Consider the following 21571-nt stretch of genomic DNA (forward strand, 5'->3'; position numbering starts at 1 on the left):
GTGTCTTATCTACACTGTTTGCATGCTAATGGCTCTGTGGCCTATTACTGTATATCTAAGTCGTGTGTGTGTGTGTGTGTGTGTGTGTGTGTGTGTGTGAGCGTGAGCCATGGTTCACATGACGCTCTTCTGTCACAAGCGTCATGGAACCACTTGTTCCTGGTTTTCATTTGTTTTACATTCACAAAGCTACATCTACATAAAAGTCGCTCAGATTTCAAATATAAAGTGCTGACCCCCATGCCATGGATGTAACAAGTTGATCCGCAAAAGGTCTAAGTACCTGTATATTCCGTATTGATCAATAAAAAGCTTTTTGATGCGATCGCCGGCCATTTTCTCTTAATTTTCTCCGATGCTTTCAACTATGCGACACTACTGGTTTGGAGGTGTATTGCACTCTGATACATTACCAAAAAAGAAAAAAATGGCCGCCGATCGGATTAAAATGCTTTTTATTGAACAATACAGGAGATACGGGTACTTATCGTGGTCCGGCTCAACTTGTTACATCCGTGGCTCAGGGGTAAGCACTTTATATTTGAAATCTGAACATTTATGTACATGTGAGAATTGTAAATGTAAAAGAATCGAAAACCAGGAGTGTGTGTGTGTGTGTGTCTGTCTGACTGTCTGTCTCTGTGTGCGCACACAATTGTGCACACACTTCCTGGATGCTAGAGCAGAACCTCTGCTCCGATTGTTTCAGATCGGCCTGTTATAGCGCCACCAGGCCGATTTTTGCAAAACACATTTCTTGATATTACTCTTACAGATTGTGTCCAAACATCACGCAAATCAGTTCACATTATCTCTATAGTAATGTGATCAACACGGAACTGTCCAATTTTTAATAATGCATCCTGATTGGTTAAGATTGGCATGTAAAGTTTGCAGGATGGTCTTGTCTTAACAAAATGCCTCAAATCATAAATGCAGCGTCCGATTGCTGTGAAACTTTGCACGCACATTCCCACTACGCTGAGGAAGGCATGCCACGCTTTTAACATTGTCCTGTTATAGCACCACTAGGAGGCCGATTTCTTAACACATTCTTTTTTATATTACTCCCACAGATTTTGTCCAAACACCACGTAAATCAGTACACATTATCTCTATAGTCATGTGATCAAGACGGATCCGTCTGATTTTTCATATTGTATCCTGATTGGCACATTTCGAACATTGCTGGCCCACAATAACCTACCTGACTTGGCGAAGACCTGTGTTCCGAGGAGCACTTTCGAGTTTCCACTCATTTTCATCTCAGAACTCTTACTTTTTACCAGCAAGACTTTTAAACCTTCCTAGTAGTCCTCTGATTTCTTTAACAGGGCTTTTTCACCCCTATTTTCTTAATTCTTAACATGTTTACTATAGTTTCTTATCGTGAAGCACTTCAATATTTGTTTCAACAGCTGAGAGCTTTATAAACTCAAATAATTAATGAAATAATGTATTATTATTATTAGTAGTAGTAGTAGTATTTCAGAGGTTAGTGTAGAGAGACACAACAACACAGTAAACACATAGAGAGAGAGTAGGGGAGTGACATGCAGCAAATGGTCCTGCTGGCTGGGAATTGAACCAGGGACTCGATGCCAGGCATTAGAGCCCATGTGGTACATGGTCTAACCAATCTGCTATCGGGTCATTCTGCATTGCGATGATCAAGTGTGTTGTGCTGCAACGTTATATGGCTTTGCTGCATTGTGAAGTTTACAGCACACAAAAAGCAATAACATTGCCGTCGGGCAGAAACCTCATACCTCCATATTATTTTTATGTAAATGAATGAATTTGTTGTACAATAATGGCTTACAAAAGTAGCAGATCTACAAGCTCACAATGCACTGTGATGTAATGTGTTGTGAGCTTGTAGATCTACTAGTTTAAGCTAAGTTTGAAGAAATGTGAAAGTGGTTAAGTCTTTCTGTGGGACTTATGAATATTGAATCAATGGAAATGGTTAAGAAGAGCTTGTGACTAAATAATAACTACATTGGATCCATTGGAAAACAGATTTGTTCCAATTCCCAAGGTTTCCAACAGAAAGTGACAATAAGTTTGACCCTGTCTCCTCCAGGTGGGAAACTACCTGCGTATGTTCAGAGGGTCTCTGTACCAACACTACCCGCTCTTATGGAGGCGGCTGGCCTCAGTCCAGGAGAGGATGAAGATTGTTGCTGCATCAGAAAGTTAGTTATAGAGCTTTGTTTCAATTAAATATAATGACAATAAAAAATATATAAAATTAGATTTCAGATTTCTACTAAATATGACTGCTCAGTCTTACTCTTGACAAAGCACGACAGGCGCAAGGCAAATGTCGAAATCTCAATATCTCGCCTGGTCGAGCAGTATGTCCCTCTTAGCAGAGCGCTAGAGACCTGGTTGGGGGGATGTTTACTACTAACAACAACACTACATGTTTAGGGCAGTGGTGCTTACAACTTCTGCTGTTAGCAGAATTTGTCTTGAGAGATTACCACTCATGTGAACACACCATGAAATAGAAAGATTCATTGTCACCAACTCACCATAACAACAAAGAAGAACGAGTACTGCCATTAGACAATGGACATTAAACATGAACATACAATAATTATTTTCTGTCCTATTACCAATCTACAGCAGTAATTCTGGTGAAGGCGTCAGAATGTGAAGAGATCTTTGAAGGCAATGATGAGAAATATATAGCAGGTTCCATCAGCACAGAACCTACAGCAAACTTCAGGTAAGTTCTACCTCCTCTGTAGTTTCTCCAAAGCCAGCAGTAGGGTGGCTATTAGGACTGAGTGATGGCGTGGGAGCTCTGCTTTTGTCAGATGTCAGAAGGGGTCTCCAAGGATAAAAGTTTGGGAATCATTGCTTTAGAGGACCGAGGATTGAGCCCTGGGGGAACCTAGTCAACTAAGTATGTTTTAAGTGTCTAAAAGTTTGGATGTTAAAAGTAATTGTAAGTGTAGGCTGCCCTAGCCTTCCTGCTTTCGTGCTTAGAGGGGCGGGTTTAACATCTCGGAGAGAGAATGCGTGTGATCCCATTGGTTCACCGATCTGTCCGTCAGCCTCCGCCCCGTCAACACAACATTTGGAGCGACGCCCACTGCACTCTGGTTGGTTGGGGAAATGAAACACTTCCTATACCCGGAACACCGACTCGCTCGTGCAGGCTTTTATTTTTTAGCAAAAATAAAAAATAAAAGCTTGGAGATCGAGGCTATTGTAAGTGTGACTGTTCAATTTCTTCCTTAGCTTTGATGATGATGACCCTGCAGTGAACCATGAGAATCCCTCCCAAACAGAAGGGATGCTCCCCATTCATTTAGACATGGAGATAGATGGACACAAACTTCCAGATGCCTTCACATGGAAGATGAACGGTATAAACACCCAATATCGCTGTTTCAACAAGTTTCACTACAACCTATTCATATTCTACTTTATATCACAACAATGATGTGCCACATCTGATTGGGAGTTTCTAAATCCCAATTTATACTTAGTTGCACACCAGTTGTGTGCCCTGAAAACAGCTCTCCAAAGCCTTGACGCATCAAACTGACTTGTCCTGACTACTACAGATTGCATCAGCATTATAGATTAAAATAATTAATTAATTAATGGCATACAATTTGATTGTCCCACTTTTGAGAGAACATAACTATAAACATACTGTATACAGTACCTACCTACAAACCCTGTTCTATAAAGCCTGGCCTAAAGCAAAATGTATTCCCAAATCAGAGCGTCCTTGCAGGGCTCAGAATTGATACCGTTTGGTCTCATACGCTCCCGAAACATAGTATGTCCCCTCAAAAGTGGTATAGTCTAAGCTAATTATCATTAATCACAATTATTTGTATGACAATTAATGGTCATCTAAAATGTCATGATCATAACAGTTTTACCAACCTGATCTCCTGATGCAGTCTGTAATAGTGAGGACAAGTCACGGCTTTGCAGTGCTGTTTTCGGGGCACGAAACTGACAAGCAACTAAGTATAAATCAGGCTTCAGAAACTACCAATATGTCATGTAGCACACTTATTAATATTTTGGGTAAAGTAACAAAGTATATCAATTCAAATCAATTCCTTTTCCGAATATTCTTTTTGAGCTTAGAAGGTTTCTTGCTTAACCTTTGAAGCCTGATTTCTCAAAACACCAATCCCTAATTAGAAACTGTTTGGTCAATGTAAGCAATGATACCTATTTTTTCTACATGGAACATGAAAGACACTAATCATGGATTTACATTTAAGGAATCCCAATAGTCACCATCATGTTATTTATCTGCTCCTAGACACACACATGGTTGTGTGCAAAGAGGAGATCTCTCCTGAACCGGAGAGGAGCCCCAGTCCTCTCCAAGAGGAACTAGAGCCTCCACACATTAAAGAGGAACAGGAGGAGTTACTTCAAAGACCAGAGGAGCCTGATGGATCAATGATGACATCACTAGCAGTGAAACGTAAAGATGATGATGAAGAAGAAGAAGACATCTGTTCATACCGTTCTGCAGTTGAAATTGAAGTTGAACTTGAATCTGACACTGAAGTCACTGAAGACAGTGATGAGTGGGAGGAGACCAGTGGAGGTCAGTCAGCTTTAAACACACTGAAATCACACAAGACACTAAATGTGGAAGGACACATATTGGCCCTCATTTATCAACGGAGCGTATAAACCGGCTTATATTTTTCCATACATTCGGCCGTACACCAACGTCGAAGTCACATTTATCAACGAATCCTATACAGGCAATCCTAGCGTACATTGGGTCGCAGCCTTGATAAATGTCACGGCTGAAACCGAGCGTCATTTAAATAACACGCCCTTAAATATTCTCGAAACGCCCTGATTTTACGACATGGAGAACCAAGCATGGAAAGCCAATAAGAAAGAGTTTCCCCCGCTTGCCTTGCCACACACGCACACGCCTCTCTCTCTCACACACACACACACACACACACACACACACACACACACACACACACACACACACACACACACACCCACACACACACACATCCCCCGTAGCAGTACAATCTTTGTCACGTAGGCTTGTAGCCTACATGAATGACATATTATGATACCAATCACATCGCCATGAATGAAATACGTTTGTATATTAATTTATTTAACCCATACCGAGCAGTGCGCAAGCAGTCATGTAGGATATTCCCCGTGAGACTCGGGCGGGCGGTGATCCCGTGCTGCCACGTTAATAAGAGATTCGATCGTCGGGTTTATATCCTTAACCCAGCCAGGTTGTGTAGCCTACATAACTCTCTATGACATAACTCCATAACATAGGACAAGCTACTGTAAGTTTGTAGACCTCACTGTCCATGAAAAGATGATCGGGGCTCCCGAAAATGCTCTCGCAGAAGCGCTCGTATATTTTGAAAATAGCAGATCTACAAGCTCACAACACGTCGCGATGCAACCTGTTGTGAGCTTGTAGATCTGCTATTTTCAAATAGCCAATGCAGCCAGATCTGCAAGCTTAACCGAATGACTGTTAAAGCAGTTTGTTTAAATTACTTTATAAAATGTTATATTTTCACAGGGATTATTTATTACTGTGATATATATACATTTAGGAGTGGATTATGTGTCCAGATGCCTGTCAGACAGTCAGACAATGCTGCTCCGCAGGTCTAGAATGGAATAAACGGGCGCAGCCAACGTCAACAACTGGTCTCGACCAGACGTGAGATCTCAGCGTACGGTAGGATGAAGCCAACGTCAGGATATATTGATACATGCCGAAAGTTGCGGTGATCTCGCCGTACGCCCATGTTGATAAATGAGGGCCACCGTCCTTGAGCAATGAGCTGTCCCAGGACAGGACTAAATCCCCTAGTTGAGCATTGTGTAGCAAAACATCATGGGGATTCATACAGGGGAGACATTTTTTAGTTCATGAAGTGAGTGATTGATCTTGTTTTTTATTTTGTTTTTCTAGCTGAATAATGGAAACATTAATTTTACAGAAAAAGTCAAAGATGAACTAATGTGGGGTTTACAAAAACATGCCAATAAAAGAAAATCAACATGAAAAATGCAAATAATTGATTTTGGTAACATAATTAAAGTGATAATAGTAATTATTAAACCTAACGTCATAATTTATTATATTTTCTCACTTTTCTATTCTTAGGTGATGTATCATTATCTCCTGTGACATCTAACAGTCCTGCTGCCAAGCCACAACACCCACTAAGAGATGAACCTTCCACTTCTCTTCTGGCTAATCCAACAGCGGTGGTCCTTCACAAACACCCTCTGAACATGGTTCACCAGGTTCTCCATCCACCAGCACCCCTGCAGCAATGCAGCAGTGATGAGGAGGAGAATGTTAATCATTCTGACACGTGGTGGGAACCAAAAGACGACAATGGCAATAACTCTGATTGGTCGTACTTCCGCTCAAATTCCCAGTCAAAAAATAAGACGAAGAGGCAGAAGAAAAGCAAAAATCTCAACAAAGATGTCACTTCAAAGACCAAAGGTAACTAACCGAGGGCCGTGGTTTCCGGGACTCAGTGCATTGAAAAAGGTTCAACATCACTTAATCTCTCCTTTCTCTGGCTTATTGAAAAGGAAGTTTGTCACAATGGGTTACAGACAGAAATGAAAGAATATTAGTTAATTTGAGAGAATCCCTTCATTTTTACCTTATACTTGAGCAACAGACACGAGAGATTTTTTATTACATTGTTAATATTTAGTTGTTATTATTATTATTACTATTATTTTCCTGACACAAGTATTAAACAGACCAAGCTGGTTGCATAAAAAAAAGAGATAAGATAAATCTAATACAACATAATGACTTCAAAGTAATGCCTGCATGATCCTCATTGTCTCTAGTAAGGCTTGTGCAATTATGCATGGCCTGAGGATTCTGGTTAATATTATTAGACATTAAATATAATTTGTCCGAACATAGTATTTATTAACACAGACTTCATAGGTCTTCTGGTTGTGCAGAGGAGGCTGTGAATGTTTCTTTCATTCAAGCTGCCTGGAAATGACTATTCATGAATGGCATTGAGACATGCTGAATTGGGTCAGTACTCAACAGTACAATACCAGTTCTGCTATGTTTCTCCCACCCGAGCACCCACGTTATCATTGCTTACCAGTGGTACGTAATATTGGCCATTGTTGTGCTTCGGCTGCCCAGTGCCCACAGTTACATTGACTGAAAATAAACCCTACTCAATTGTGGACTTTATTTGGACTAACCTGTTAACCGAGTTTCAAAGTGGATACGGTTATTAACCCATTAAGACCTGAAGCCGATTCTAAAAATGTTTTCTAAATCTCTTTTTTTTTTTTTTTTAATAATTAAAAAAAATCCACGATTTTTTGAAAATAGCAGATCTACAAGCTCATAGCGCGGCACTATGAGCTTGTATATCTGCTATTTTTGAATAGCCAAAGAAATCTAAAGTGACACAGATGCGTTCCAGGTATTAATGGGTTAACTGTTTCATATGGGGACAAATACATCACTACAGAATAAGTGAGATTCGTTAATAAACCAGCGCATTGCACACATTTTTTAAAATTCATTCACGAAAAGTAGGTGAGTAGCTATTGATAAGATAGATGGATACCTTTAATGATCCCGTGGGGGAATTTCAGTCGCCCAGAGGCAGCACAGCAGTTAAGAGTTACAGAGTTACAGGTAAAGAGTAAGGAAAGTACTGTTGTATACAGAAAAATACAAGGCAAGACGAACAAAAATACGGAACAACAGTATACAGTAGTATATACCTATACAACTGTCCTGCACTATGCAGGGAAACAACAACACAAGGTTATAGTGTCTCACCATATCCCACCCAAAAACAAATAAAGTGTCCATTACAATCAGTGCAATGCGAAGGAAAAGTGACAGTGTTCACTGTGAAATCAGTACAATAACCATACCTTAAAAATGTCATTGGAGCTTACAGTCATACTGTGTGAGACCTGCCAAGTCTCACACAGTTCCACCCCGGGTAGGTGAATCTGTTGTTTCCTCTCTTGGCTCAGATGCCCCACTATATCTAGGTGGAGGGGATGGGAGGAGGTTCTCCATGATAGCATCCTCGGTCTCAGTTGATTCAGTACCAGCCGCTCAAAAGTCTTAATGACATTTGATGTCGGAGCAACTGGTCTGTAGTCATTGAGGACCGAGGGACGACTTTTCTTGGGCAACGGGACAATACAGGAAGACTTTCATAGCTGTGGCACCCTCCCCGTCTTCAGGGAGAGGTTGAAGAGCTCTGTAAAAGGGACAGCTAGCTGCTCAGCACACACCTTTAGCACCCGAGATCTGGTCCCGCTGCTTTCCTGGTGTTGGTCTGGGGCGAGCTGATGCCTCACTTGCTCGGTGCTGAGGATCAGAGGCGAGGTAGATGTAGTGTGACTGCTGGATTTGCTAGCCACTGCCCCCATCCCTGAGTTGCAGCTACTGGTCTCTCTAGCGTTCTACTTGGCTGTCGTGAGATCACCACTGCTCCTGCTGTCGATCGACTCAGGTCCTCCATCCCCGTCTAACCGGTTGACAAATCGGTTCATCTCGTTTGCCTACTCCCTGGTTCCCGACACAGCTGTAATTTTGTATCTTATTACGAGCTTGACTCAAAAAAACAAAATAGTTGACCCTCCCTCAGACTAGAATTTAAAAAAACATGACACTCCCCTCTTTAGCTCCAGTGAACCCCTCCATCAAATATCGAATAAAATCGCTTAGCGCTCCCAATCCATCTCAAACGGGGAACACCGACTCAAAATCAGCCCGATTATCCTGCAGTGTGATCCCAGCTTTAATGAATAGAATAGAGAAGCCTGGGTTAAATGCTTCTCTCCAAATGGCCTGCTCTGCTCTGATTTGGATGTTGAACCGATCATTATTTCTCTGCTGTCCGAAATGTTCACTTTTCAGAAAAGAAAAAAAAACTGGAAAGAAAAAGGAGTTAGAAGGTTTTGTTCAGCTGAATGGACCTCCTAGCTCACAATGAGGTTGGAGGTCAAAAGGGGGTGGAGCCCGGAGTCAGTAAAACCAACTCCACCCCCCTTTGCTGGAGTTAGCTGGTTTTGTCAAAAGCACTTTTTAATACTTTTCATTGGTTCAATATTCTTTCACCAACACACAGACGTAAAGGGTGTTCAATAGCACTGATTTATGGAAAAAAAATCTAAAGCGGAAAAATTGAGTTAGCTGGTTCCTGCCGGACAGCAACGATATGAATGTTTGCTCAAATCTGTTGCATAGATGATGGCGTGTTTACAATAACTCCTAATTTTTTTTCTCTCTCTCTTTCTCTCTCTCAGGAATGAGTTCCCAGTCTTCCCAGAGTCAGGTCCTCTCTTGTTCTGAATGTCCGAAGGCCTTCACATCTCAGGTTCGCCTCCATAAACACATCAAGCAAAGCCACAACGACCTCTACTGCCAAATGTGGAGGAATGGACCGGTCACCTCAGCAGGCTTTGAACGTATCACAAACTCAGTCACCAGCAAGAAGCATAGAGACACAGATGAACCGAGATCCTACAGTTATCAGCAGTTTACCAGGACTTCAACTCAGCTAGAAGAAGTAAACGCTTACACAGACTCCCTTAATCACACAGGAAAGAAAACATACTTATGTAAACATTGTGACAAGAGTTTCCCTCGGTCATGTGACCTGAAGACACACCAGGTTGTCCACACTGGAGAAAAACCTTTCCACTGTATGCACTGTGACAAGAGTTTCCCTCGGTCATTTGACCTGAAGACACACCAGGTTGTCCACACTGGAGAAAAACCTTTCCGGTGTAAACACTGTGACAAGAGTTTCAGTCAGTCAGGTGGCCTCAAAAGACATGAACGTGTCCACACCGGAGAAAAACCTTTCCATTGTACACATTGTGACAAGAGTTTCGGTCGGTCATTTGACCTGAAGAGACACCAGTTTGTACACACTGGAGAAAAATATCTCCACTGTGAACACTGTGATAAGAGTTTCAATCTTTTAAGTAGCCTTAACAAACACCTTCGTGTCCACACAGGAGAAAAACCTTTCCATTGTAAACATTGCGACAAGAGTTTCAGTCAGTCATGTAACCTGAAGTCACATCAGCGTATCCACTCTGGAGGAAAACCAATTCATTGTAAACAGTGTGACAAGAGTTTCAGTCGGTCAGGTTATCTTAAGAAACACCAGCATGTCCACACAGTAGAGGGTAGCACGGGTCCGCCCGGAACCGAAGACCCGATCCCCGAACCGAGAACCGAGCCGATTCTGGGCCAAAATATTGACTTGTCCCTCGGGCACGGGTCGGATCAGTTCCAATTGCCACGGGTCTTGGTTGGATCCATTTGAAATGGATAGACCCGTATGGACCCGTGAGGACCAGACGACCAGCTTTTTTTAATTATTACTATTATTATTATTATAATATTAATCTCTCTCATTCACTGCCAGAGTAAATAAATAATAATCACCCACTGCCAGCGATTTTTCGTTTTCCTTAACTTTTGTGACTCTAGTCACATACTATTTATCTCCAGTACGAGCGATCCCCCGATCATAGCTAAAGGGTTTCACTGCTTCCGTTGAAAAAAAAGTAATGTCATCGCGACCCCCCCGTTCGCTTGTTATAGGCCGTTGAATATAGCATGTCTGGTCAAAAATGCAGAGTAAAACCAGGGAGGGAAGATACTTATCCATCCATTCCCATGATATGGGAAAAATCGGAAAGACCGTTCCGATGCAACAAATTGTCGCGTATCCGGGTTCCGCTATGGTAAACTATCACCCGGCAGTGATGGGCACAAACCAATAGGACAGATACGACCTGTGTTCTCTCCACTGGGCGGGTTTGTCAATTGTAGTTTTCTTGCAGGCGGAATGCAAGTCGGACGAGCCAGAACAAACATATAACACATGCACTCGTATTTCAATAAATGTAAACATCCTTATTTATTTGTGGCGAATGGCCTGAATACTTTGCACTGTTTAGTTTACCCCAACTGAATAGCTTATGTGAGCATAATAAAGAATAGCTGAATAATAAATTAAATTACTAATTTTACTAAATTTATTTTTTTATTAATTTTACAGTTTCACATACAAACGTGGGCTACAAAAAACTAAACATCTCTGTGCTTTATTGTTTATTGTTTAAATTGCACTCTTTTACCATATGAATCTGTCATTCATAATTATTGATGTAATTCACATGTATGTATGTCTGTATCCGTTTGTTGATGTGGGCAACGAGACCAAAGTTCTTTTATTTGCTTATTGCTTGTCAGAATTAACTGTTATTCCCTCATTCTTAAAAAACAACTTTATTTTGCCTTTTTAGTACTTTTTATTGAATTTATGCTCCAACTGCTGTTCAGCACTTTCTAACTGACTTTTTGAAAAGTACTATATAAATAAAGTTATTACCGGTATATTATTATCATGTAGCCTACTATTCTCAGTCAAAACGGACCTACATTTCTTGGACGCTTTTTTCTGTTAACACCAAATCTTTGCCAAAAATAGCCGATCTACAAGCTCACAACACGTCGCAGTGCGACACGTTGTGAGCTTGTAGATTGGTTATTTTTGGCTTATGTTCCCCCCATGCTGGGGTTCATGTGGTTAATACTATTCATGATAATCTAATGGTGTTTTAATTTTGTCAAGGTGCACTGTTTTCATATCGCTGGATAATATGGATAATATTAATATTTTATATTACATGTGCATAATGTTTTCATATTGAGTAGTGTGCATTCTCTCTGTCTCTCTGTCCTCACTTGTACAAATAGCACTAGTCAAAGAACTACACATCCGAAAAAACGGCACTGGCACCAGCTGCTCAAAGCCGGTATCAAGGAATCAAAGATATCAAGGAACGGCTGGAAATGGCCGTAAGTGCTGCATGGGCTCGCTCAACTTGTCACGTGTGTGTGGACGCAGCTATACTGCGCTGTCTGACAGGGCCTGGCACTTGGACCTGGCACATCCTTATGCAATGAGCTGAAAAACTTAAAGGGCCAGAGACTCAAATTGAATTAATGTGATTACTTGTATCACCTTTTGTTTAATGTTGACAATGAACAAGGAATTATTGCCATTATTCATCTGATAATGGCTGTGTGTGTGTGTGTGTGTGTGTGTGTGTGTGTGTGTGTGTGTGTGTGTGTGTGTGTGTGTGTGTGTGTGTGTGTGTGTGTGTGTGTGTGTGTGTGTGTGTGTGTGTGTGTGTGTGTGTGTGCTTTTTACAGGACATGTAAGTGGGCAGATAGCAGCAGAACAGGGGGGGATTTGCCAATTTAACATTGAGGTGCCACCGTGCCACTCTTCCTTGGTGCCCACTCTTCCGGTTACCATGCAAGCCTAGTCTGGACCCGGCTGGGCCCGATTAATTCGGGCTGGCTTGGGCCAATTTATAAATGAATGTGTCGGGCAGGGTGGGCACATAACAACTCATCAACCAACCATCGCACAGCGTTGAATTGAACCTCTCAGATGAGTCTGTGTTAAGTTAATGTTAGTTATATTAATTACGTCAATTAAGTTAGTTACTACTTTATAGTTTCTGAATGTCTGACAGCCTGACGAGTGGGAGAGAGAGACACACAGCGCTCCCTGATGCAAAAGCTTTGTCCTGGGGGACAACCAGCGGCAACTTCCCTGCCCAAAGGGATCAGAGATTTTACATTTATATTAAAACGAATGCATAATTTGTTAATATTACTAGTATCATCAATTATATAATTAATTATATCAGAAGTATCATTTGTCTCACGTGGCCTCCCACAATTTTCAAATGCTTCCAGTCATACAGTCTGGAGCCTGGACCACGGCAATCTGGGAAGTGGGAACCCATCGCCAAATGAAAAGGAAAAACTGCGCCCTCTGCTGTTTTTTACTATCTGCAGAATCTGTTCTTGAGAGATTAGGACCACGGAAGCTCTGTTGATGAGTAAAGGGGAAAGCCGAAGCCCCGTCTTTAAAGTTGCGCAAATGTATCCTAATATTAATCAAAATCATCTAAGTATAGGCTTCTGACCTGAAATGAATCAACACAATCAATGTGTGTTTAATCCAATAGAGGGAATAGAGGGAGCCACACACAACAACACCATGACCAAGACCAGTCTCCCATCTGCAACACATAGAAAACACACCTGGGCTGATGTAAATATTCATAATTAATGATTAATGTCTGTCTGCTTATCTGAACAAACCGCCTAAATGTATATGAGATATTTATTTGCTCAGTGGTGTTAATTTCTTGCTATTCACTCTGTGAATAATCCATTACAACCGGGAAAGCATCCATGCCATTTTAGACTTTAGCGTTGTTGGCTATTCAAAAATAGCAGATGTACAAGCTCACAGCGTGGCACTTTGTGCCGCGCTGCAAGCTTGTATATCTGCTATTTTTTCAAAAAAAAATGACATCTTGAGAAAAAAAAAAGAACACAAATCTTCTCTTCTGGGGGTGCCTGGCACAAAACATTCAGATGGGGGTCTCCACGGCCAAATATATATCAATTTGTAGGTCCTCCTTGGCACGGAAAAGTTTGAAGACTATACTGATGGCATTTGAAGAATTGGCCTCAGGTCTTAATGGGATAAACAATAATAGATTTAACGTTTTCCAATAATCATCATGATCAACTGAATTATGGGTGTTTCATAGCTTCTCTGCTGTAAACCCCTGAACCAGAATGATGGCATTATTGTCTGCTCTGAGATCTTGATGTGTATGAATATTACAACACACTCCTGTTGTAATGTGTTTATGTTAATTTAATGGCAAGGTGCCAATGAAGGGCTTACTTCCTCTTCAAAAGTGAGTGTGGACCAGAGCAGTGTTCATTTCGTTGACTAAACCAGTGGTTCTCAAAAAATCATGTCCAGGGCCCCCAAACTGACACATATTAGCCCGCGGACCCCCATCTGAAAATGCTTTGTGCCAGGGGAAGAGAAGATTTATGTAAAAACATTTGCAATATTTTTCAAATATTTTTGAATAGCCAACGTGTAAATGGATAAAGTGGTTAAATGATCGTGATGCTATTTTAACTACTTTTGCTGGGACAGATTATATGCTGACGCAGAGAGTAGAAGTAGAAGTCGCATTCCATAGGGGGGAAGTCAGCTGTTAGATTGACAGCTGTGGTCAAATTTTAAATGAGCACTTTGGTGTGAGAGAATTAATTTAGTCAAATGTGTATTTATTCTACTTGTATTCAACCTTGTTACACAAGGTTGAATACAAGTAGAATACACATTTGACTACAAATCTTGCCAACACAACCCCAACCTGTTGACATTACATTTCACCAAGTCAGGGGACTTCAATGTTTTTCATGCCCAACATATGTTGTATACAATTGTTTTGCAGTTTAAACTTTTTCATAGTAATAGTATTCAGAGTGTAAAAATAATACTTACTCCAATAATGTACCCGGTAGTAATGTTTTAAAGGTGGGGTATGTGATTTTAGTTAAGATAAGTGTTAAAGTGCTCTATATTCTGATAGTAATCATTGCTATATAGTGTTTGTTCAGTAACAGGAGTCTCCCCGTCTCTCCAAAGCTTTATTTAAAAAATTATACATTTTTCGGGCGGGATGCCAACTTTTTCCAAACAGGATAGATAAATCAGACAGGATATTACATACATAGATAGATACATATTAGACAGGTGACATTGGAAGTGATGACAAATAATTGAGCAGACACAATTGGAACTGGAACAATATAACATTTAAGCTGATATATGGGTACTCTCCTGATTGGTTGAAATGTTGTCATCCACCTGAAACCATATTTTCTGTTTATTAAAGAGCTGGAGCTGAATTAACTTTATGTGCCAATTTAGCTTAATAAAATGTATTTTCATTCTTGGTTTATTTAAAGCAGCACCCTGTAACTCCTACCCAGGTTTGAGCCCGGTTTCCTGTGCAAGTGCTGACATTTTTACCATTGAGCTAATAGAGCCTGCTTGCTTGTCAGAATATGGTGCTTTAACCTTTTAACAAAAAAGCCTTTTGTTTGAACCAAAACATCCCTTATCCTACCTTTGGGTACAAGGTATGTAGGCTGTAAATGTAATACCTACTCCAATAATGTATCCTGTAGTGATAGTAAACCTGACTATGTCCTTTATTATGTTGTGGTCCCTTGGGTGTTCGAGCCAAGGTTAAAGGGGCCGTAACAGTGATGATGTCGTCTGTCTTTCTCACACCAACCAAATATGGACTTGAAGGATAAAAAAGGGGGGAAAGTAAAGAAAATGATATAAAAAATAAAAGATAATCAACAGAGAAACAGTTTATCACCCATTCTTAAGAATTATATATATATATATATATATATATATACACACACACACACACACACACAATGTTTTGGTCTGGTTTCCTTTTTTTTCCCATCTTAACTTGCACTCTACCAGTAAAAACCCTTGTCTCAGAAAAGGATCACAACTTCAAACACATGTTTTGTTCTTAAATAAAAAACGTAAAAATTAAATAAAGAACCCAAATAAAAGACTAACCATGCGTTCGCCGCGCCTCCGACCAAGTGGAGCTTACTATGTAACCCTGCTCGGGTTGTGGGTGTGTCTGTGTGTCTGTCTGTGTGTCTGTGTTCATGCTCTCATGCTCTGCGTGCACTGCCTGTAAGCAGCCACCCGAGTGCGCCAGAGTGCAGGAATTTAGACAATGCTCTGATTACCATGCACAACACACACACACACACACACACACACACACACACACACACACAGTCAATGTTCTCTCCCAACACGGATAACACGGATTACAAGTCCGTAAATACACAATATTTTCGAGCTGCGTTCGCTTCCAGCGTTCGCGCGTCTTACTTGTGATAACATAGGTGTAAGAATGTACTATATTATCATCTTTGTTTAAAAATATATTTTTTGTAATAATGTTGGCACTTTAAAGTTGTGTCCAAGAAGATCTTTCTCAACTCCTAGATTTCTACAAAAACATTATTTAAAAAGTGATTGCTATTTCCTAATGTCCCCTGTCTCACTTCCTGGTTTATAAAAAGGCGGGCAAGCTGCTGAATCTATTGCAAGATTTCACATTTCTGGTAAATGCATTAAGTAATATTGCTATCAGATGTGTCTCAACCATAACATGTCAACTCTGTCAGTCCTTCTAAATCTAAACTTAATACAAATTATGGTTGAAAATGTGTAATTGTATCAATATTTAGAGAACTCTGAGCAATGTTGACAAACTATGACTGCGCTGTATGAATCCTCATGTGTGTTTTTAGATTACACATTTGACTAAAATCTGTACCACAATCTGTGCGACTAAAGGGCTTTTCGCCTGTATGAGTCCTCATGTGTTTTTTCAGATGACCCATTTGACCAAAGCATTTAGCACAAACTGTGCAAGCATAGGGCTTTTCCCCTGTATGAGTCCTCATGTGTGTTTTTAGATCGCTACTATGACCAAAATCTTTACCACAAACTTTGCAATTAAAGGGCTTTTCCCCTGTATGAATCCTCATATGTGTTTTCAAATTATACATTTGACCAAAGCCTGTACCACACACTTTGCAAGTAAAAGGCTTTTCGCCTGTGTGAGTCCTCATATGTGATTTCAGACTACCTATTTGACCAAAGCCTTTAGCACACACTAGGCAAGCAAAGGGCTTTTCCCCTGTATGAGTCCTCCTGTGTGTTTTTAGATGACTCATTTGAGTAAAATCTGTACCACAATCTTTGCAACTAAACAGCTTTTCCCCGGTATGAGTCCTCATGTGTATTTTCAGTTGACTCATTGTACTATAACCTTTACCACAAACTGTACAAGCAAAGGGCTTTTCCCCAGTATGAATTCTCATGTGTATTTTCAGATGACTCATTGTACTATAACCTTTACCACAAACTGTACAAGCAAAGGGCTTTTCCCCAGTATGAATTCTCATGTGTATTTTCAGATGACTCATTGTACTATAACCTTTACCACAAACTGTACAAGAAGAGGGCTTTTCCCCTGTATGAGTCCTCATGTGTCGTTTTAGCTCATCACTTCGACCACAGCCTTTACCACAAACTTTGCAAGTGAAGGGCTTTTCCCCTGTATGTGTCCTCATGTGTGTTTTCAGATGACACTTTTGACTAAAACCTTTACCACAAACTTTGCAAGTAAAGGACTTTTCCCCTGTATGAACAACTGTGTGCCTCTTCAGACTTACCTTACAAATTAACATTTTGCCACACTCTGTACCACTAAAACTTTTCTTCCCTGTGTGACTCTTCATGGAGTGAGTTTGTGTTGACGATGGCAGGTCCTGGGACAGCTTGTGGCTTGAAGACGATGTTTGTCCTTCCGCATTTTGTGTCTTGGGTGAAGTCAGTGTGTTTACAACCGACTGACCTTCCCTGGTCTCCTCCAACTCATCACTGTCTTCAGTGACGTCAGATTCAGAGCAGTGTGGAGAGAGGAGCTGGTCACCACTAGTTGGTTGTGATGTTCCACAGTCCTTTACATCAGCTTGTGTTTGTATGTGTCCATCACTAGTTGGTTGTGATGTACCAGGGTCCTCTACATCAGCTTGTGTTTTTATGTGTTCATCACTCGTTGGTTGTGATGTTCCACAGTCCTCTACTTCAGCTTGTGTTTTCATGTGTTCAGTTGAGGTGCTGGCTACAGGTTCTATCTTTCCGTTGTCATCATCATCATCTTCACCTTTCACTGCTGGTAATGTCAACGTTGACCCATCATCCTCTGGCCTTTGAAGTAGCTCCTTCTGTTCCTCTTTAATATGTGGAGGTTGTGGTTCCTCCTGGACTAGACTGGGGCTCCTCTCCTGCAGTTCAGGGAAACCCTCCTCTTTACACACAAGGAAGGGGGGGGGGGTGGGATGAGAGAAAAACATTAAAAGGTTTGAACTTAACATTATTTCATGCAGTGTTTCCTCTGTTTTATAGCTTTGGTGGTTGTAAATGCAGCTGTAAATACATTTTACATTTCCAAACCATAAGTCTATTTTCATTCTTCAAAAACGGCATTTGCTGCAAACATTCTAATTTACCAACACATGCTCAGAGCGTATTCCAGTTTGGATGTGCCTGCTCTTCTACTTCTCTGTTGATAAGAGGATAGCCTTACAATAAAACAGAGAGAGAGAGAGAGAGAGAGAGAGAGAGAGAGAGAGAGAGAGAGAGAGAGAGAGAGAGAGAGAGAGAGAGAGAGAGAGAGAGAGAGAGAGAAACGTACTGATGTCCAGGTGGTTCTTAAGTTCCTGTTTAATAGAAACACTCCAACTCATCTTCACCTTCAGGCTGGACTCCGCACACTGGTCTGCAATGAAGTACAATGAGGACTTTATTAATAAGGACATTGATGTGACATGAATAAGGGCTGTGACGGCCGGCCCAATCTGAGGCATTTGACTCAGATTAAACGAGCCATCACCAATTGACTAATGATGGTTGACACCTGGCAATCAGACCTGCCAACATTAGGAAAATATTTTGAGTATCACACTCGCACGCTTTCTCGCCACTTTCGCGCACCATAACAATACGCCACCATACAGTATTATTAGCCTGGAAATCAGATGAATCTGCCAGTGCGAAAAAAGAAAAGAAGCTCTTGGCAGATTTGGTCTGATCCCGCTCGGTTACGATTGGATTTCGCTGCCCCCGAAGTCGTGGGGCTCACCAAAGAGCACCTACCAAGTTTGGGGCGTTTAGCATGCTGGGAACTGGAGTTATGGCAGAGGAACTGGGAGACAGAGTGTGGAATCATGTCCAAGGAGACAATGAAAGTATAAGGGATTTTGTTAACAGTTTTCACTCTTTGCGCCATAGGTGGAGGCCTGAAATTGATGATGGGGAATTAATCAAACTAATCCTTAAAAATATTAGATCTAGGTGTCCGATTTTTAGATTTTGTTCTGGGCAGAAAGACAATTTTTTGTTTTGTTTTTTCATTCTAATGCTGGGATTTGTATGGTCATATTCATTATGGTCTTTTGTATGTTTTGTGAGGGTATAAAAGAAAAGTGATTTATTCTATGCAAAGGATAATTGACGGCGATTCATTGTTGAAAAATAAACCCGACGGGTTGATTAAATCCTGAAAGTAAACAGACTCGCCCGATTTGTTTTCACGGACCGCTTGCCCCCAGCGGTTCTTGTATTCGTTTTACTGAGGTTTCGTTTAGGAATACCTACTGGCGACCGCTCCGAGGTCACCGGATTTTGGAGCGAGCGTGTTTTGGAGCTTGTATTCAATAAAACACTACAAACCTATCCTGTACACTACAGGTTTAAACCACTAGTACATAAAACAGTACATACCTATCCTGTACAACTTTACTAAATGTTGTAAATTAAACAGTACATACCTATCCTGTGCAACTTTAATACAGGTTGCATCGTTGCATCAAGCAGTCCACGTCCCTGGTCCGTCTCTCGCTGTCCCTTTGACAACGTCGAGTATGTTTGGGAGGCCATCTCTCTAGATACGGTAGACCTCTCCTTGTGGTGCTCTGTGGAAATCACCAGTAGAAATGACTTTTGGTTATCATTCAGTAACCTTACATTATACCATGTAATCTAATCACACCAGACGTTTACCATGTTCTGTTCAGTTGAAAGGTGCAGTCACTAGGTGAGCTACAGTAAGTGCTAAAATAATTGTCCCCATCCTGATGTAAACACCAGGTGAAAATGTAAATTAATTTAAATAGATGAAAAAATAAATCCCAGTAACAAAAAATTGCTGATCCACAAGCTCAACATCATCATCGTGAGCTTGTGGATCGGCTATTTAAGTGACTTTATTGGTCCTGGTTTGTGTTTTTGGAAATATGGTCACCCTAACGTACGTAAAACGTGTTTACAGACCTGCAGCATGTAGTTTGGTGGTGTGTATGCAACATGCTAGCCTTGGATCATACATGTATTTTATCAATTTTTACATTTGCAAATCTATGTTCGTCTTGGTCATTACTCCCCAATTGTCACTGGAGTGAACGGCCTGTAAAGTCTGTATTTCTCCGAACATTTACAAATGCAAAACCCGGTAGTCAAGGATGTTAACTAGGCATTTGGAATCTTTGTGCACTGTATTAGTCTGTATTTTTCAATTGATATGCATTTTAATCCCATCTGTGCATGAACCCCATATTTCCCCCCTGTTTACTTTAAATTGAATGTAATACCGGCTTTCACCTGATGCGCCCCGCCACCAAGGAAGCTAAATTAAGGAAAGGGCACCAAAGTCATTTTCTCTATCCAGACATTCCAGCTGGCAGATTCGTCGCTACGCATGTGACGATATGAAAATCACAATTATTGTGGCCAAAATAAGAGCGATTCACGATATTAATCGCAATTTATGCAAATTAAGCTTATATAGTTTTTAAATGATAGAAAACGGACTGGATTCACTTGACCTGTAATTTTTTAACATATATTTATTGTCTGTCACTCAGGACAATTTTTAAACATCCAACAGCCTTTCACAAATATCCAATACATGCTGACTCACACGGATGTAGAGAAAGACAACGGAATGTAAACACCTTAAAGTGATATTTCACTTTCAAAGATATTGGAGCTAATTTCATCATCTATTTAGGATTTTGTGAGCACCCCCAACTGATTTTAAGTTGCTTGATTCAGTATTTATATATTTGATATGTAAATACAAACCCATTGCAGCTTTTTTCATTTTCAAACATTTTTTAAAAATACATGTAAAAAGTAAAAGAAAAAACATGGCCCCTCACTCATTAGAAGGAGAATATCAGTCACCAGAACCAATGATGGGTGTTTTTGATGAATCTATCATGATTAAAATAGAGTGAGTGTGAAGTTACAAAGGGTTTGTATAGGATATTTGATATTCATTTTATCAGGCACTGATAAGATGAATATTAAATATCTAAATACTGAATCAAGCAACTGAAAAACTGTCTGGGGTGATCACAAAAGCCTGAGTTGACGTTAAAATGAACCGAATCATGTTTGAAAGTAAAATATCCCTATAAGCAATCTCAACTTCAAGTAATCATTCACAATATAAGGTGCCACTGCACTAGAGGGGAAAATGTCAATGAATTAATTGACCCAATAACTTCATTCAGAAGTAATCAAAGATGACATCTCTACTTATATTGGTATATAAATAGCAATCTGACAACGTAAAGTTAAAACGGAACGGGACATGCTGCTATAAAATAATGCCTAATTTATACTTGGTTGAGCTCCGTGTCACTCACTAAAACAAGCCGATCTACGAGCTCAAAAACATAATGAGAGGATACAAGAGATATCTGTGCAACAGCTGCAAAGTGTGCATATTTAAGGTCATTTTTTGCAACCAAAAGACCATGTTGTATTATGCAAGTACATAATGAAGTTGACCAAAGTTTCTCAGCTGCATTTAAAAGACATTTTTCTTATTATATTAAGGCTTTATATTTCTTAATGGCCTAATATAGGGTGCGTTTGGAAATTAAGCACTGAGCGCACTGGCCCATACATAACGCACCATTAGATCAAAATGA

General features: G+C 40.4%; 3 protein-coding genes across 3 annotated transcripts in view; 2 read left to right on the top strand and 1 right to left on the bottom strand.

The window, feature by feature from the left end:
• Positions 1 to 21571, bottom strand: part of gemin5 (gem (nuclear organelle) associated protein 5) — an 851612-nt gene that overhangs the window by 334725 nt on the left and 495316 nt on the right. The gene's annotated exons all lie outside the window — the stretch shown is intronic.
• The window catches only part of LOC308089748 (uncharacterized protein), a 61671-nt gene that overhangs the window by 574 nt on the left and 39526 nt on the right, over positions 1 to 21571 (top strand). Inside the window, exons 2-4 of the mRNA XM_080434650.1 lie at positions 2087 to 2198; positions 2635 to 2737; positions 3256 to 3383. Coding sequence (XP_080290776.1) covers positions 2087 to 2198; positions 2635 to 2737; positions 3256 to 3383 — 343 coding nt within the window. The remainder of the gene's footprint in view (positions 1 to 2086; positions 2199 to 2634; positions 2738 to 3255; positions 3384 to 21571) is intronic.
• On the top strand, positions 8215 to 11323 carry LOC308089757 (uncharacterized protein). The gene is made up of 2 exons (XM_080434663.1): positions 8215 to 8416; positions 9340 to 11323. The coding sequence occupies exons 1-2, from the start codon at positions 8380 to 8382 to the stop codon at positions 10368 to 10370; spliced, it is 1068 nt and encodes a 355-aa protein (XP_080290789.1). The 5' UTR covers positions 8215 to 8379; the 3' UTR covers positions 10371 to 11323.

Source organism: Gymnoscopelus braueri, assembly GCF_963280865.1.
Source record: "Gymnoscopelus braueri genome assembly, chromosome: 8".
NCBI classification, from domain to species: domain Eukaryota; kingdom Metazoa; phylum Chordata; class Actinopteri; order Myctophiformes; family Myctophidae; genus Gymnoscopelus; species Gymnoscopelus braueri.